General features: G+C 34.6%; 1 protein-coding gene across 1 annotated transcript in view; it reads right to left on the bottom strand.

Moving 5' to 3' along the window:
• Positions 1 to 19,131, bottom strand: part of LOC129232592 (lysosomal acid phosphatase-like) — a 65,526-nt gene that overhangs the window by 16,342 nt on the left and 30,053 nt on the right. Inside the window, exons 5-7 of the mRNA XM_054866725.1 lie at positions 14,071 to 14,166; positions 10,011 to 10,100; positions 5,756 to 5,876 (exon numbers count right to left, since the gene is read on the bottom strand). Coding sequence (XP_054722700.1) covers positions 5,756 to 5,876; positions 10,011 to 10,100; positions 14,071 to 14,166 — 307 coding nt within the window. The remainder of the gene's footprint in view (positions 1 to 5,755; positions 5,877 to 10,010; positions 10,101 to 14,070; positions 14,167 to 19,131) is intronic.

Genomic DNA, 19,131 nt, shown 5'->3' with positions numbered 1-19,131 from the left:
TGAAAACACCTGCGTGCCCCAACCCCCTACCCCCTCCCTCTAATTCTGAAATTGAACTCTAGTTGTACTTCCGAGTTGTTTAAAACTAACGCTATTCATAGAATTAAAGGGTTTTTTTTTTTTTTTTTTCAAGCTTTATCCCATGTTTAGGAAGAATTTAGAGCATAAATGTAAGAAATTGATTACAGACGTTTTGGATGGTGACATAATTCGAAAATCAAGAGACTTTTGAATTTTTTCTTCAGAAGTGCTGAAGTAGATTCAGAAACTCTTCCGAGGCGTTGGTGGTAGCGGTTCTGTACTATAAAAATGAGGCCAAAGTTAAATGTTGTTACTCCAAAACAGTGTTGCCAGATTGTGGGAAATTTCCCCATTTTGGGGAAATTTGGTGCTCTCTGGGGAAATTTTGGGGAAATGGGTTTTGAGGAAAATTCTATGGGGAAAATTTTTTTTTTCTTGGGGAAATCCGGGGGAAAAAATGTCTGGAAAAAAGAATTTTTTTTTCGTATTTAAATTCGCGTCAAGACGTAATAGTTACATTGTTTGTATCAAACAGCGTTGGGTTAGTGTTGCTTAACTTTATGGAAGTCGTATTATGTGGAATATTATGCTGCGGAATTTGGCATTAATGTTCTGCGTGAGTAACTAGTTGGTACGTGAAAAAGGTAAAAATAAGTGTGATGAATAATGTTCTTGGATAAATATATACAAAAATCATAGTTTTAAGGTACATACAGAAGCAGAGTAATAAATGCGAGTAGAGCAAAAAATACTTGGCTATTTCTTATCTCTCGGTCAGGCGCTTGTGTTTATGACTTGTGGTAAACGAATGGCTTTGCCCGTAGCAGAAAATTAAAAGGTCTTTTGGTTCCCCCTGTATGTTTACAAATAATGCATGATGAATGTTTCGACAATTGGCTTGCCCACGTTACGGTTCCATGTTATGATAACTTGATAATTTACACGTCCATCTTATGATAATTTTGCTCTGGTAAATGTTCTTAAAATTGGAATAGAAAAAGAACAAAATCGAATTTTCGAAACATCGCTTAAAGGCGCACACCCCCATGCTTCAAACTAATTCTTTGCCAAATTTCATGAAAATCGGCCGAACGGTCTAGGCGCTATCCGCGTCACAGAGATTCTGACGATATCCAGACAGAGAGACTTTCAGCTTTATTATTAGTAAAGATAAAGAAAGAAATTAAAAATTAATTTGAATTTTGACTTCCGGAATTCAAATTATGTTTTTCGCAATCACGAGTGTGTGTGTGTGCATGTAGGCGTGTGTTTTTGTGTCTGTGTGCAGGTATGAGTGTGTGGGTAGTTGTGTGTGTGTATGTGTTTGTGTATGTGTGTAGGAGTATGTAGATGTATGTGTTTGTGTGTGTGTGTACGTGCGTGTATGTATGCGCGTGTGTGTAGGATATGGATGCAAGCTGGAGGCGGTTTTCGCTATACAGCATCGTGAGGAGCCGGTCGACGGTGATGCTGCAGAGGGTGCTGGTGAGAAAATAAAATGATAGCACATCAAAACAGTCCAATGAAAGCAATAAGCAATCGTGATTGCTCAATAAAGCTAAAGAAGACCAAAAAAAAAAAAAAGCGAAAATGGGACGAAAAAAAAATTTGGGGAATTTTATAAGAAAATTTGGCTATTTGGGGAAAAAATTTTTTTTAAAGAGACAAAAATATTAGAGGGAGTCGATTCATTTTATGAAAATATTAGGGGAAAAATAATTTTTGAATTTGGGGAATTTTGATAGAAAACATCGCTTTTTGGGGAAAAGTTGAAAGGGAATTGGGGAAATCTGGATTTGACCATCTGGCAACAGTCCAAAATCAGAGGGTGATCCCCCCCTTCCCTTCCCTTCGTCCTTTCAAGCATTTCTTAAAGATTTAGCGATTATTTATTTTGCTCAAGAAATATCATTTTGCGTTGTATTTCTCATACTTGTTTCACCTATATTTCGTAATGCGTCATCTTTTTTGCATCATTTATAGCGACATATTTTTTTTCTATTGTAAGTAACTATTTTTATGCATTTTTATAAATTCAATGAATAAAAGTTATTTTTACATGAAATACACAGTCAGCTCAGTCATTACTTACTGAAAAAGTTATTTTTGTTATCATATTTTTAATTACATGTTATAGAGAAGTTTCAAGGATTTTCTATTATGCAAGTTTTTAAATTTCAGAAAACTATTGTTAAATTGAAAAAGGTAACTTGAACTTGTTTAGGGTGCTTCATCCTCAGATAAATAATAGCCGATAATCGAGTAACCCACGTGTTTCAACAATGAAACTCGCGCCACGGCATGATGATTTGATAATATGTTTTGATAATGTTTAACATGCATTGAAAGGCTTTATTGCGACAAGGCTGAACTCAATCCGGTAACTTAACTGTTTTACTGGTAAGACTTTAATTTTATAAACGGAGAAACCAAAACAATTAACGTTATCTACTGCAGTTTAAAGTTCATTTACTGGTGTTCGGGTTAAAATTTCAACTATCGAAATATTATCAACTAGTGGCACCCGCACGGCTTCGCCCGTAATAGAAAAATTAAAGGTCTTTTGATTCGCTTGTATATTTACAAATAATGTATGGTGAATTTTCTCGCCAATTGGCTTGTACCGACGTTACAGTTCCACGTTATGATAATTTCGTATCTCGCCAATTGGCTTGTGCCCATGTTAGGGTTCCACGTTATGATAATTTCGTAATTTATGATAGTTTTTTTTCTTAAAATTGGAATAAAAAAAGAACCACATCGAATTTTCGAAAAATCGCTTCGAGGTGCACACCCCCATGCTACATACTAACTTTGTGCCAAATTTCATGAAAATCGGCAGAACGGTTTAGGCGCTATGCGCGTCACAGACATCCTACAGACATCCTACAGACATCCTCCGGACAGAGAGACTTTCTGCTTTATTATTAGTAAAGAAGATTAAGCGATTACAATTCCCTATTCGTAGAAAGGAAGTAAAATGAAATGAATAAATGATCCTTCAAATCCCTGACAATCTTAGCAATTTATTTCCTGTTGATTTTTTTTTTTTTTTTTTTTGCCATTGACCATCGGCCATTTGGAGCCAAACAATCGGCCATCTTTCAACAACCAACAATCGGCATCGGCCCATCAGCCAAAAAATGCCATCGGTCGAGCCCTATTATCCCGTCGCGTCGTCCTCCAACATCTGCTGCTGTTTATCAACATTATATGATCCATCTTTTTAATTCGAGCAATCTTCAGAAGTTCAAGACTAAGGAGAAGAAGAATAAGTCGAAGATCCGCTCATATCACCGTTCAAGAATTAGAAGAACAAAAATAAGACGCATTTTTTAAAACCTAAATGGAAAACTGTATGATAATATTTGTCATAAACTCTTATCATCAGTCTACACCTCCTATGAGACTCCTATTTTATATAGAGATATTTTAGTTTCAAACTACTCGCAAAAGTACTTTTTTTTTGAGCAATCACGACTGTTTATTGTTCTCATTTGACTGTTTTGAATTCTTATGATTTTATTTACCCACCAGCACCCTCTGCCAGCACCACCGGCGCATCGACCGGCCTCACGATGCTGCTTGCGGAAACCATCTCCAGGTTGCGTGCATATCCTACATACGCACACACGCCTACACACACACATCTACACACTCATGCCTGCGCACAAACACAATCACATTCCTACACACACACACACATACACACACTCATGCCTGCACACAGACACAAACACATATGCCTACATACACACACACACGAACGCATACACACACACGCGCGTACACACACAACACTGCATACCTAACACGCACACACATGCATACATACACACAAACACACACCCACACACATGCGCCTATACAAACACACACGCGCATTCATACATACACACAAACACACACCCACACACATGCGCCTATACAAACACACACGCGCATTCATACACACACGCTCGTGATTGCAAAAAACATAATTTGAATTCAAGAGGCCAAAAATTCAAATTAATTTAATTTTTTGAATTTGTGTGCAGCGACTTCATTTGACCATGCGAAGCAAAAAGATACCTTTAAATGAGTGCAAGAATCATCTTTAAATGGCTCCATGGATTCCAATATCTTACTGTCAATTAATTGGTAATGTTTGACTGCGAGGCAAAAATACATGAGCTTCTTAATAAACATGTTTTTTTTTATATGAAATAAGTAAGAATATTTTCTCAGTCATTCTCCGTCGTATGTGCATAGATAGTGTGCATGCATTTAAATTTGTTTTAAATGAAAAATGAATCCTAAAAAGAGAGAAAGTAATGTGTAGTGTACTAAAAAAATGTTTTGCACTTGCTTTCAGAGGCATCTCATAGCTGTAAAATGATGAGAAAAAAAAATTCTTTAATTTCTCATAATTCGTTCCCTAAAGAGTTGAACTAGACATTTTGAATATATTGCATAATTCACAAACTTTATATGCACTTTTTTATGACAACACGTACCGTTTGTGAAATAGTTGCAAAGAAAAAAAGATTTTTTTTTAAACCTTTGACCTTGCATAAAATGTTTTTATTAAGTGTGGTCGATGGGAATTTTCTATATTTCATTTATAATGGTGTAGTTTGTGTCTGTACCAATTTTCAGATCTATGAATTTTTTCGATTTTTTATTTTATCATTTTTTTTTTATTTTGATATTTTACCTTCCATAAAATTTTAGTTTCAGAGGGATCGATGGGGATTTTTGATATCCTATTTATAGTGATACATTTAAAGTTTGTACCAATTTTCAGCACTGTACGAATGTTTCCATTCTTTTTTTTTTTTTTTTAATTTAATTTTGACCTTTGACCTTGAATAAAATTTTAGCTCCACCGGGATAGAAGGGGACTTTTGACACTATGCGAATTTTTTCGAACTCGAATGTCTATTTTGACCGGGCTATGTACAATAAAATAAAAGTAAAAGCAACGTGAATTGTCGCAAAGAAACAACATTAAGCGTAAAACTTTACTCCTCCGTTTATTATACTACGCGCAAAAAAACTTTTTTTTTTTAATGAACCATTTTCAATGCTTTTCATTTACGCCAGTTGATTTCCGTTTTATTATCCCACTTACAAGATAGCTTCTTAAAGAGCAACTATATACGAGGCTTGTTTTTAAAGTAAGGTCCGTTTAGAAATAAAAAAAGAACGAGTATAGATGTAGCAAAGACATTTATTGCACAAAAATCTATCACCCTTACGCTATATTTTGACATTGCTCCAGTGAGTTTTCAAGCATTTGTCATAGCGTGGCACAGGTTTTTGTATACCTATTCGTACAAATTTGCCGCCTGTTTAGACGACCATGAGAACTCTTACAGGGCTTTGGCTGGGACGTTTTTGAACATCCTCTGGTTTGCCCCCACCTCGCTCGCAGCAACTTTCATTTGTTTCGGCATCTAAAGTCCTTCCTAGGTGGTCTGTGGCACAACAGCAATAATGCGCTCAGAGAACATGTTACCCCATGGTTGACTACACAGGCGGCAATTTTCTACGAATAGGTATACAAAAACCTGTACCACGCTATGACAAATGCTTGGAAAAACACGGGAGCAGTGTCGAAATGTAGCGTAAGGGTGGTAGATTTTTTTGCAATAAATGTCTTTGCTTTATCTGTTCTCGTTCTTTTTTTATTTCAAAACGGACCTTACTTTAAAAACGTCCCTCGTAATACATTGCGCCAAAAAATTCTTACCTGCTCGAAGAGTCTGGTATTTTTTCGTTCTTCCAGAGAGATAATAAGACATATCATTTACGTAGCGAAGCTCCTCCCAATGCTTTTCCGCCCAGTCGGGAATAAGGAAGTTGTAAGTTTTCTGAAACAGAAAATTTGGAGGAATTATTACTGAGTTTTACCGATTTAAAAATACAAAGATTTAACCCGTTAGGTGCATAAGATGTAACGCATATATAATACATGAAATAAACTTATAATTTTCTGTAGTTTTTTTCGAATCAAAATTTTGCATCAGTATTCTTCGCTTAAAACTTCTGTGTGCTGTAATACTTCTTTGGTATAGTTTAAATTCTCTCAGACAGAAAAAAAGAGAGACCTAATGATCAAAAGGTGAGTTAGTTTAAGTTCAATAATTAGTTTACCATTTTGCGTTTCATCAGTAACGTATGGATTAAAAGAATAATAATTTATAATTACCGTCAAATAAATTTTTATAGTACAACTTTACTTACAAAATTCTTGTTTCTTCCAAATGAAAACCAAGATCCGGACAGTTAACTAATTGGAACTAGTGAACTGGCCTTTTTGAACAGAAGACTATGGGGAACTTTGATCAAGAACTCAAATTTGATATGAGAAGTCCAGAGGTGTCCCCCCCCCCTAAGAGCAAGGGCGCAACCCCCTAAATATCACAACTGGCCTACCTCTCCAAGGGTACGAGTCCCCTCCCTCCCCAGTTAGAGGAAAATACCCTTTAAAACGCCTTTCCCCCCTAAAAATGTCAATGGCGCAGCCTGAGCCATGACCCCACTACCTAGGTGGGCACCCCTGAGACGTCATATGTAAGGGGACGGTGGACCTTGAAAGCTTTTTCTCTTATTTATTAATTTTGAAATATGAAACTGGGCATAAAAGTTAGTAAGTTTATTAGCATGCAAAATATCTAGCAAAAAAGACGCAACAAAATAAAAATTTAACTAAAATTAAAAATTTTGAAATTTAAAATAAAAATTTTAAAATGCTCCACGTGACTCAATTTTTGCTTTTTTCTCAAGCAATTTGCATTTTATCAGAGAACAGAACATTGCCAAGAACTTTGGACATCCATTTAAGAATTGGTCCATTATTAACTGCACAGTATTTTTTTTTCGCTTAAAGCAATAGTTTTTGTTGCGAATATTACATAAAAATCAAAACTTTAATATTTTTAAGCAACATAAAGTTCTCTTAAACCTTAATGCATGCCCAGTTTTATCAAACTACTACCAAAGTACCATATTCTGAAATTTGAAGAATATCGAGAAAAAATCAAGTCGCATGGAGCTTTTTTCAATCTGTGTCAGCATCAAATTTTCCAGTCCGAGATAAATGACGTTTAAGTCTAATTTCACCTACATTTCATGATCTTCGTATTTTAATACCTCCCGAAAGATATTTTCACGATGACTAAATATTTGACATTAATACCAATGTAAGAATTTATTGAAACTTAGTTTACAGGTTTGACACTTAGTTTTACTTAGTTTATCGATTTTTTTTACATGTTTTGCAGCCATATTAATCGAAAACACGCTGTTTACTTTTTTAAACGCATATAACTACGCAATAAAACATCTGATCAACAAGAGATTTTTTTCATACGATTCAGCTTACTTCATATATTGTTACTTCCACTGAATTAAGAAAATCATATTTTTGACCGATTTGAGCTATTTGGAAGGTCCACGATCCCCAGGGAAATGGGGATTTATCTCAATATTGGTGTTGAGGGAAGGCTACGTTTCAAAGCATTGTTTACAATATGAATTCTGGAGCATAAACATTTATTTTTGTAACTGTATTTTGATTTCTTTAAGGGGAGTCGGTATCCTGTATATGCGTAATGTTGTATTGCTAAAATTAATTTACCTCTTTCTTAAAAACGTTTTTATTTACTTATAATAAACCTGAAAGTATCTCTGTCCGGATCTATCTCTGTCTGTCAGGATCTCTGTTACGCGCATAGCGCCTAGACCGTTCGGCCGATTTTCATGAAATTTGGCACAAAGTTAGTTTGTAGCATGAAGGTGTGCACGTCGGAGCGATTTTTCGAAAATTCGATATGGTTTTTTTTTCTATTCCAATTTTAAGAACATTTTCCCGAGCAAAATTATCATAAGATGGTCGAGTAAATTACGAAATTATCATACCATAACATGAGCACAAGCCAATTGGCGAGAAAATTCACCACATATTATTTGTAAATATACAGACGAACCAAAAGACCTTTTCATTTTCTATTACGGGCAAAGCCGTGAGAGTACCACTAGTATGACATAAACTTACAAGTTTCAAGAGATATCTAAAAGTCTACTAAAGTGAAATTTTAAGGTTTTCTATTAATTTCATAACTTATTAAATTTTAAACAATAGTCACTTTTTAAAGGAAAAAAGTCCGTTTTTGACAGTGAAAACAACCGTTTAGGTGAAAAGTGTGAGTTCTAAAGCAAAACTTTCACTTGAGCATAATTTTGAACATATAAGTAAAATGTAGTGAATATTTCAAAGTAATATGTAAAGTAGTTTTCTAGAAAAAAAAACATAAGTTTTAAAAAGTGACGTTTTGAGAAAATCGCGTTTGCAAATAAAATCATAAGTACATTTTCATGCACCCCATTAATATTTTAATTCAGTCACTTTAATCCACATAGAAACATGATTCAGGTTTCGCTTGAAAGCCGTTGATTTAAATATTTTTAATGCATAAAAGTTAAATGGAAATTTATTTTAAAGGTTTAAAGGTACCAACACCCCAAAATTAAATTAAAATGATTATCTATGAGGCTGTCCATATATGACATCACACTTGTTTTAACAAATTCGACCCTGTCCCCCTGTGTCACAAAATGTCATATTTCACCTTTCTCCCTGTTTTCCTCTTGTCCGCCGTTTCTCATAAGCATATTGCTATAAAAAATCGTGTGTGGTGTCACCCTTCTTGTTACTCCTCCTTGTCACAAACTGTCACAACTTTACGATTTGAACTACATAGCGTCTGACTTGAACCACTGTTGACAGAAATCCGAATCGTCTGGTGAATGTGGGCGTTAGAAGCTAATTGATTTTCCTACACATTTCCGTGAATATCTCACGGTTGATGGATAAGTGCGGGAGACCGAGACATGTTGGCGAACCTTTTCAACTTTTCTTTTCAAGCTGTATATGAAGCAGAAAAACTTTCTTTTGTTACTTGGGTGACCTGTATAGTATCAGCAATAAAGTCACATTTTTGTTTTGACACTACTATGCTTTGAATATATTTTGCATAATTTTTTCATGGACCCGTGCAAAGTTTGCACGTGGCGGGGTAGGTTGGCGAAGAGCATGGAGTAAGTTAGTAAATTGAGAAAAAAACTCAAAATAGACTTTGAATATTGGACGCAAAGCCTCGTGGATATTTTAAATATTAAAGTAAAGCCTATACCAATGAGTAAAATAAAACAAAATTAGTATTGTAATTTCTTTAAAATTAGGTATTACACCATTTAAAAAAAAGTTTAAATTCGATTTTAGAAGCAGATGTTGAAAAACGAAAACACTTTTGTGTTTCGAAAAACGTTATATTAGCTTTTATGCTTCAATAATTTGAAAAAAAAAAAAAAAAGATAATCCACTTAGTAGGCTATAACATAAAATGATAGTGAATCCTAGCATACATAGCATAAGGTCATTTGCCTATTTTATATCGTCACATAAATTGCATTTTTCTTATTCAAAGAAAATGGGCAACCCTCTAGTACACCCCTCGCAAACTCATATGTGACATCTCCTACATTGAATAAAGTTTTCTCGAGATTTTCGGTTTATACATTCATCTTTAGATTGCATGCTGGTTTCGGGGATTTTTGAGCAATCACGATTGCTTATTGCTCTCATTTGACTGTTTTGACGGTCCTATGATTTTATTTGCCCCCCGCCACCCTCTGCAGCACCACCGTTGACCGGCTCCTCACGATGCTGCTCCTCTAGCGAAAACCGTCTCCAGGTTGCATCCATGTCCTACACACACGCGCATACATATACAACTACACACACACACGCACACACACATACACACACACAAACACATACACACACACTCATGCCTGCACACAAAAACAATAGTGGAAAAATTACATTGTTTTTAATGGGAGATTTTTCGAGACAAGCGAATAGTTCGCTAAAATCGTGAATGCGTGTAACTTCAAAGTTTGTAAAACGAGATGCCAACTGTATTTTTTAAGAGTAACCATACCTCCATATTTAGTGCATCAAAAAGTGTTGCCGCATCCTTCCAGCTCCTTACTTTCAATCCACTATGCATAGCCCAGTATTCAAACAATTCCTAGAAAATCACAAGAAAAATTATGATTCAAACCGAAAAATTTCCTTTATACTCACGCTTCAAAAAAGTTGCGTAAAAAATAACAATAATAAATAATAAAAATAACAATACCCAACCAATATTTATTATAGACTATTTTTATAATAGTAGAATTACTGAATAAATTATTTTAATAAATAACAAAATGAATTATTAATGAGTAACGGGCTGCGTCTACTAAGCAGCCATTTTAGACGGCTGCAGACTACAGGCATACTATGAAATCTTTATCTTTCAGCGGGCCACTGTCAAGCAAATAGATACACCAATTAGGCAATAAGATTCGGTTGCTGCTTGGGCTTCGGTGGAATAATTTGTTATTGTCTCACCAACTTTGCGGTCAACCAGTTTCAAAATTTTATAAATTTTTAATAGTTCATGTAAAGAAATTTACAAACTGTTTTATTTCAAAAAAAATACATAAATAAATCAATTAAATTAAATTAAAAGAGAAAAAACAAAGAAAAAAACATCATTGGAAAAAATTACATTTTCTGTGATCAGGTCAATATTTCCCTGATACAGTAGAACTCCAATTATCCGAATCATTTGGGATCAGGCCCCATTCGGATAGTCAAAAATTCGGATAGTTGGGTTTCAATTAATTAACACATTGTAATTAATCACTGTATGTGTGTTGAAAATTGGAGAAAAACTATTTGTTAGAAAAACAATCGAAATTTTTACATGTTAAGTGTGTGTGTATTAGGAAGCTAATAATAGAACTGCACCATGAGATGGTGACTCATCATCCCAGTAATGCTCGCGCTGGCCTAAAGTCGTAGTTGTAGGCTACAATTTTAGGTGCAGGCGCCTCGTCGTCTTATCTTTTTAAAAGTTTGTCACCTTTTTTTTTTGAACAATCACGATTGCTTATTGCTTTCATTTGACTGTTTTTAGCGTCCTATCATTTTCTTTTCCCGCCGCCACCATCCGCACCATCACCGTCGACCGGCTCCTCACGATGCTGTTCCTATAGCGAAAGCCGTCTCCAGGTTGCATCCAAGTCCTACACACACGCGCATACATACACAGCTACACACACACACACACACACACACACGCACGCACATACACAAACACATACATACACATACACACACATACACAAACACACACACATACACGCAACTACCCACACATTCATGCCTACACACAGATACAAACACATATGCCTACACACACATGCACTACCCGCCCCCACGCACACAAACACTCATACACACAACTCCCCACACACTCATTGCCTGCACACAGACACAAACACACATGCTTACACACACACACAAACACACATGCTTACACACACACACACATACCCCTACACACAAACATACATACCCCCCACACACAAACACACACGCCTACATAAACACACACACATACACACAACTACCCACACATTCATGCCTGCACACAGATACAAACACATATGCCACACACACATACACATACCCGCTCCCACGCACACAAACACTCATACACACAACTACCCCCACACTCATACCTGCACACAGACACAAACACACATGCCTACACACACACACACACATACCCCTTACACACAAACATACATACCCCCCACACACAAACACACACGCCTACATACACACACTCGTGATTGCGAAAAACATAATTTGAATTCAAGATGTCAAAATTCAAATTAATTTTTTTAATGAAATTTTGAAAGTGTTTCAGATAATCAGTGAGTCGGATAGTCGGAGCTCACAACCAAATGTCTCCGGATTTTGACAAAATTCTAGATATAGATCAATTCCCGCAAGGTATAAGCCCAGGTAAAGCGGTTTGACTGCATAGGCTCTAGTTCGGCTGCAACGGGGGTCCAAAGTTGATAATTAGGACCCAGAAATGCAATGTAGTTTCCTTTAAAATTACCATTGTTATCCCTTTTTCTGCTACTGTGCTGCAGTATGAGCCGTTTGCATGCTTAACTTTGAATTAATTAGGTTGAATATTATTTTTTAATGAGCGGTTCACAAATTAAAATAGGCTATTGCTTTCAATTTCAATAACTTGAATGCCAAAATAGCATAGTTACAAGATATTTATCGTTTGCAAATAAAACTAATTATTTTCGTTTTATATTAATCTGCTGCCAATAAAAAGTATTTATCGTTTGCTAATAAAAACATTTACTTTGACTGGATATTTATCGTCTGCTATTATAAAGATATTCCATAGACTAATAATGAGAGTAGACCGAGTTATGGCAACCCTTTTGCTGCTCATAAACCAAACCATGTGACTGGTGGATATCCTAGCAACAGCGAGCGTTGATCGTAGCAGACGATTAACGCCCGCAAGAAATAAAATAAATAGAATTGATAGAATACGGAAGAATGATCTTTTATGAAGTCCGATTTGTAAATTTGTTATTCTAAGTTGTAAATATTTTGTTAATATAGTGAGTTTTTCGTTTAGTGTGCATTTTCTTTAGTCAATTTCGATAACTCTCTAAGCAATTAAAGATGCAAGCGCCCAAATAGAATCGGCAAACGGTAAGATTTTTTCCTACAATTTCAATTTAAGATACCGATTAGTACATTTTTGCGTTTACGCCATTACGTTCATGCCAACGCTGACATAGCTGTTCCAAATGAAATAAAAGTTACTGAAAACTGTGATCAAAAACTAATTACTAATGTCAAAATAATGCATAACTAAAAGAAAAACAGTTCAATCTCTGCACCTGGGAAAAAAAATTATAATGAAAACACATTACGTCTTAAAATACATGTCGAGTGCCAAACTATAGATAATGTTGCCATCTAGCAACCATGCTGCCAAAGTTTTCGCCAAGCCTCCCACCAGTCACATGATGTATCCATGAACCAATTTTTTTCATCAGCAAGTCTGGGAAAGCTCGATCTACTCTTATTATTAGTCTATGGATATTCCACATTGATAAGAAAAAAATGGGAGAGGAGAAAAAGCTCTGATTTATTGCACATGGCACACAAAAAAGCGAAAATACAAGATCGTTTCGACTTTTCAAATAACTTAGATATTGCCCATAAATAGATACGTAATACTCAGTTTACAAACAAAAAATGCCAAAGGTATTGGGGTACTGAACATAATGTCGAAGTATGGAGTTCCAATGGAAACACCATTGCATTTCTGTTGCCAAACTAGCAACTTTGGACCCTCGTTGCAGCCAAACTAGGGCCTATGCAGTCAAACCGCTTTACCTGGGCTCATTCCAAGTGGAAATGGACCTAATAGCTAGTATTTTGTCCAAATCCGTGACCCCTCAAGGTCGTGCCGTTTGGTCGTCAGATAGTTAGAGTTTACTGTATAATTAATTTGGAATTTGTGGTGAAAAAAGAGTTCAAAAAAGCGTGAAAGAAGATTTTTTTTCAAACTTAGTTTATCGAAAATTCGGGCTCGAGGTGCACAGCTTCAGCGAAAACAACACTTATATGGCATTCTTTCATTTCCACAAAAATCCTTCTCTTCTCTACTAATAATAAAGCTGAAAGTCTAACTGTCTGGATCTCTGTGACACGCATAGTGCCTAGACCATTCGGCCGAGTTTCTTGAAATTTGGCCCAAAATTAGTTTGTAACATGGGGGTGTGCATCCCGCAGTGATTTTTCGAAAATTCGATTTTGTTCTTTAAATATTCTAATTTTAAGAACATTTTACCGAGCAAATTATCATAACATGGACGAGTAAATTACCAAATTGTCATAACGTGGAACAGTAACGTGAACGAGTAAATTACCAAATTATCATAACGAAGAAGTAACAGGGGAGAGCAAATAAACATAGCAAATTGGCGAGAAATTCACTATTCATTTCTTTTAAATATACAGGCGAACCAAATGACCTTTTAATTTTTTTATTACGGGCAAAGCCGTGCGAGTACAACTAGTACTACGCATAAAACTGAAGTCAGATGACTTACCTTATTTTCATTCAAAAACTTCTTGCCTTCCGGGGACTCGTGCATTTTTTCAACTTCTCTCTGCGCTGCTGGGCAGTCAAAAACTTTACCTAAATACTGAAAATCGTTAAAATTGAAATGAATGCGAGAAATCAAACTTTTTCTTTTAAACCTTTCCATTTAAAAACAAACAGTCAACTAGTTTATAAATCATAGGAATACTTAAACTTAACTTCAAAAATAAAACACATTCGTACCGATTTCCATTAGAATTTAATGTAGTTAAAAAAAGATGGAAGTTACTTTTAGAATTAATAATTATTAATGAACCTTCGTTTAAGCCTAAGAGAAGAGGATTGTGAATACATAATTTGTTTTGGAAGTTTTTGAAAAGCATAAGGTAAGTCACCTGTTGCATATAATTTATTACACTTTTGGCACCTTATCATGGCTACGTGATTAATTTTGTAAAACATAAAATGTAACGAATCTGTGTTCCGTTTTAACCTGCAAGATTTTTATTTTCGCAACCGTTAGTCCGAGATGTATACTTCCAATTGCAAAAATGTTCAAAATCAGATGAAGAGTTAAGACATTGAGCGTTTAAGGAAAAATGAAAATAAATCAAAAAATACAAAAAATAACTTTTTATACGTGCCTCAGGCCCCTTAACTAATATTCAGAGAAATAATCTTCGTTGAAAACTATTACTGACGCAAAAAACTTGACATTTGTGCGATCAAAACTCAAGAAGATATTTCATTTCAAAGTTTTAAGGGACCATACAGAAGATGAAATTGGAACTTATCGCCCTTTTAGAAGAATGACAGGTCGTCAAAGTAAGAAAAACAAGGTATTTATATTTTTCATTGCAAAATAAAAATAAATAAAATGTTATGCCGTGATACGCCGAAACACACTACAAAACCTCGAATAATTTGAAAATAACACTCAATGCGCACATGTAATTTTAAACACTTGTTAACCACCCCCAAAAGGTGTTATTGACGGCGAGTGAAAAGTGGTGTAAATCACAAAACGCTGCGTTTTATGTGAATATTGCTCGTACTAATTTCAAACTTTTGTGTCAGTTTTTGTTTTCAATGGAGATTATTTCCCTAAAAATAAATTAGGGGACCCGGGGCCCGTATGAAAAGTTACATTTTGTATTTTTTGACTCATAATTTTTTTCACTTCAAACTTTCAATATCTTAATTCTGCATCTGATTGTGAACATTTTTGCAATTGGAAGTATACATCTAGGACTAACGGTGGCGAAAATAGAGGTCTTGCAGGTTAAAACGGAACACCCTGTATGCATGCAAAAACTTAGTTTCCATTGCAGTTGATTTAGTCTCAGTTTACATGCGATCATGCGTTCAATTTTAGATTTTCTGATGATAAACGAAATTATTACTTGAATTGCAGAATTGTACACCAAGAATGAGAGTATAGTAAACTCCCGATTGTCTTATCCACGAGTGAATTATCTGCGGTGCGGATTATCCGCGAGTCAATCAACAATCAGGAATACGTAGTTTCGCAGCCAAAAAAGAAAAAAAAAATCAAAGGCTGTTTCTTTGTTTAAAAATTGTGAAATCAAACTTAGTTGTTTTGGTCTTATTTATTTATTTTTTGTGCTTTCTTCATCATCTATACACTTGTCTATTCTATATTGTTGTCAAGTTTTGTTGTACAAAACACAAAACATTTTTAATGTACTGTATATATTTGCACTTTTTGCAGAAAGTATAACGCATCAATACAGCTAGGTTTTTGAGGAAGGACAATTTTTATCTTATTTGACCCTCATTTTACGTTTCTTGCTGTTTATCCGCGATTTAAGTAGTCCGGTACACTAGTGCCACCCAATTCCACGTATAATCGGGAGTTAACTGCATTTTGAGAAGTAAATTTAGTATTCGCAACTCCAGCGCTCGAATACGCTACCTTGCGGTGAGTTACAAAATTAAAAAAAAGGAAAAACATTGCGCTCCTCGTGTGTCTGTTGGTAAACATAGGTAGTTTGTTATGAGTATTTATTAACGCATTCGATGTGTCTTAGATTGCTTTCAGCTACAGAAATTGTTTCGTCCCTTTAATAGTATTCTCGAGCTTCTCAAAATAATGTTAGTTTTCCTTATTTCCTTCTAAAAGGTGAGTTGATTGTTAAATGGTGAAAGCGTAAGCACAAGAAAACTCTGGATTAACAAACTTGGATAACGTTATACCAGGTAAAATTTTTTATTGTTTTGTGTGAATTTGTAAGAATATGTTTTTTTTTTTTTTTTTAATCTTAAATTTAACTAACCATATTTTACAGCAGCATTTAGTTGGAATGGAAAGTATGCAAAATATTTTCTTGAATATATTATCGTTGAACGAAATGAAAAGTGTTTAACCGAGAAAGAATTTACTTTATTGCTTACATTCTCAGCTGAAAGGTTTCGGCAAATTTATTTAGGGTTATAGTTTTAGTATTATGCGAGCAAAGAACCCTTGGCGAGATTTTGCATGTCAGTTAAACCATTTTTATTTTTTATCATGAGTGGAATAAAATGGTAGAAAGCTTACAGAATTCGATAAGTAAAAAGAAATAATGGTAGATCAATTGAAAAGAAAACTACCACCAAATATCCGTGAGAGTTTTGTTGATGATTTGCATAGCATGACATAATTAAATTATAACTAAGAAATTAGAAACATACGAAACAGAAAAATTTAAAATGAACCGATTCGGCAATTTGAGAAAAATAACTCAGCTACAAATGCAAAACAACGAGCGCTAGCCAAGCAAGGCAAAGAAGTATCATCTTCTTTTGATAATAATTCGTAATGTCATATAATTAAATTATCTAGCATTCATTGTTATTCTTGTCAGGCCACAATTATTATTTAGTTTTATCAAGAATTGATAAATATCGAATTCAACATCGTGGAAATGGGTGCTTAGAACTACGAACTACGTAATTTGCATTAATTTTTGACATTTAGTAATGCTTCTTGAATTCTCACTTCTTTCTACGTGGGCCAGAATATCCACAAGACTTTGAAAATTAATTAAAAAAGAATAAAGCGAAAAAATCATGCATACGAACAAAATTTACTAGGCTTATGAGCATTTTCTACGCTACGGCATGCGTTTGTTTTACCTTTTTCATCCGCCATTAGACAATGGCTGCAGTGCCCCCTATAGTTTGTTGGAGTTGCGAGTCGAAAGGGCACAATAATTACTTTTTTCAGAGGTTTAAAAATAATGCATTGCCTTCGCTGAAGAAAAATGAAAAAATTCAAATAAAAAAATTTATTGATGTAGATAAAATAATCAATTTTTCTTCTTTCTGTTTTCAAATGTTCAGGCCCCACTAGATAGCGCTGACGCTTAACGGGCCTTGACAATTTATGACCTTTCTGTGTTAAACCGATGCAACTATGATCATCTCATGCATCCACGAATCAATGTCAATGTTTCAAATTTTGTTTATTTTTCATTAATCGTCGCCCATTTTGACCGCAAGAGGCGCTGAACGGAACCCTTACATCCACCAATCAATGGCAACGTAATGGAAGAGGGGTCACCTGTAGCGCCCTCTTTATTGCCATGAATTTCAGCGATTGTCACGACCTATAAGCGTAGGCGAATTTTGTTGGGGACATGGTAAAAGTTAAAAGTTTCAATGATTTGGTTTCATTCACAAGTTTCTAGTAGATTGCGGGAACTGTCTCAAAGCAAAATGACTCCTCAGAACCAAACGAATACTGTACTTATGAAAAAAATTTTAATGCTTAGCAATAATAGGAAAAAGCGAAACGTGTTTTTTGACAAATAAGTAATATGCCCTCGTTCTTCTTCTCCTGTTATCAAAATATAAGATCTTGAAGTCTTCCGAAAGTTATGGTAAAGTTGCCAATTTTAAAGACTTGGGAAGAAACCGTCTGCATATGGCAGATTATCCATCTGCAGAGCGTGTGAAAGATGTCTACCATTTTTCACTGAAACTGTCTACAATTGGGTAATTTCCTTAAAATTTCGACAGACTTTTAAGACCTCATATTTCGATAACGGGACATAAATTATGCGTCCAAAAACATGTTTCAATTATGCTGTTTCGATCGCTATCTATTTATATTTTTCCCATTATTGTACTATCGTGTGATTATCTGGTTAGAGTGACAACGGCAAAGAGTTTTTAGCATTTTCTAAAAGGGAATTTCAGAGTTCTTAAACGGCGCAAAGCGAAAGCTGTTGTATATGCAAAACAAATATAGAAAGAATAGTGATCTTAAAAATTGAACGGAAAAAAAGATGTCACATCATCTTACTCCCTGAAATAGAAGTGTATTTTACGGATGCTACAGTACGTATAGTTTCTTACATCAGAAAATGCAAAATGTCACCTCACAGATGTTAAAATTTCAGTTTTTAACTAATTGTAACATTTAAAAATATATTTTTTCTACCGCTTTACTCTTAATTCAAAAATAATTATTTTGATTCAAATTTTCATTTCTCAAACCATAGTTGTGGAAGCGTTTCTTATAGTAGTTAAAATAGTAAAAGTATATCGTACTTTTCGCTTTACAGAGGTAATTTTTTTATTTGAACAGAGATTATTATGGTTTTTAATATAAAATAATGACATAGCCATGATAAGTTTCGACCTCATATTACCTTCTGCAAATGACTTACCTTATTTTGTTTCAAAAATCTCTCACCTTCAGGTGCCTTATGCATTTTGTCTATTTCTTTTCGAGCTGCTGGGCATTCTTTAACGCTACCTAAGTACTAAAAAGCAATTTTCTGATAAAATTTTAACTAAAAACATATCGCAGTATTATCTGAATACATTATTTTGAGTTAGTGAAGGATTTTATTTACAATGAAAAATATCACATTTTATCCATTAAACTATTTTTAATGTAGAAAACGACCTAAATGATCCATGTTCATAATGAAATTCATTGAAGAGGTTTTAAAAAATACATTACATTTAAAATGAAAAAAATAATAATTTTTTTAACTAATGGATTTTTTTTTTAAATCAAAACTGAAAAGTACATTTTTAAAATAAATTAGTTGAT

This window comes from Uloborus diversus, unplaced genomic scaffold (assembly GCF_026930045.1).
Source record: "Uloborus diversus isolate 005 unplaced genomic scaffold, Udiv.v.3.1 scaffold_13, whole genome shotgun sequence".
NCBI classification, from domain to species: Eukaryota; Metazoa; Arthropoda; class Arachnida; order Araneae; family Uloboridae; genus Uloborus; species Uloborus diversus.
Note: the sequence above shows the minus strand (reverse complement) of the source record. Positions and strands in the feature narration are given on the sequence as shown.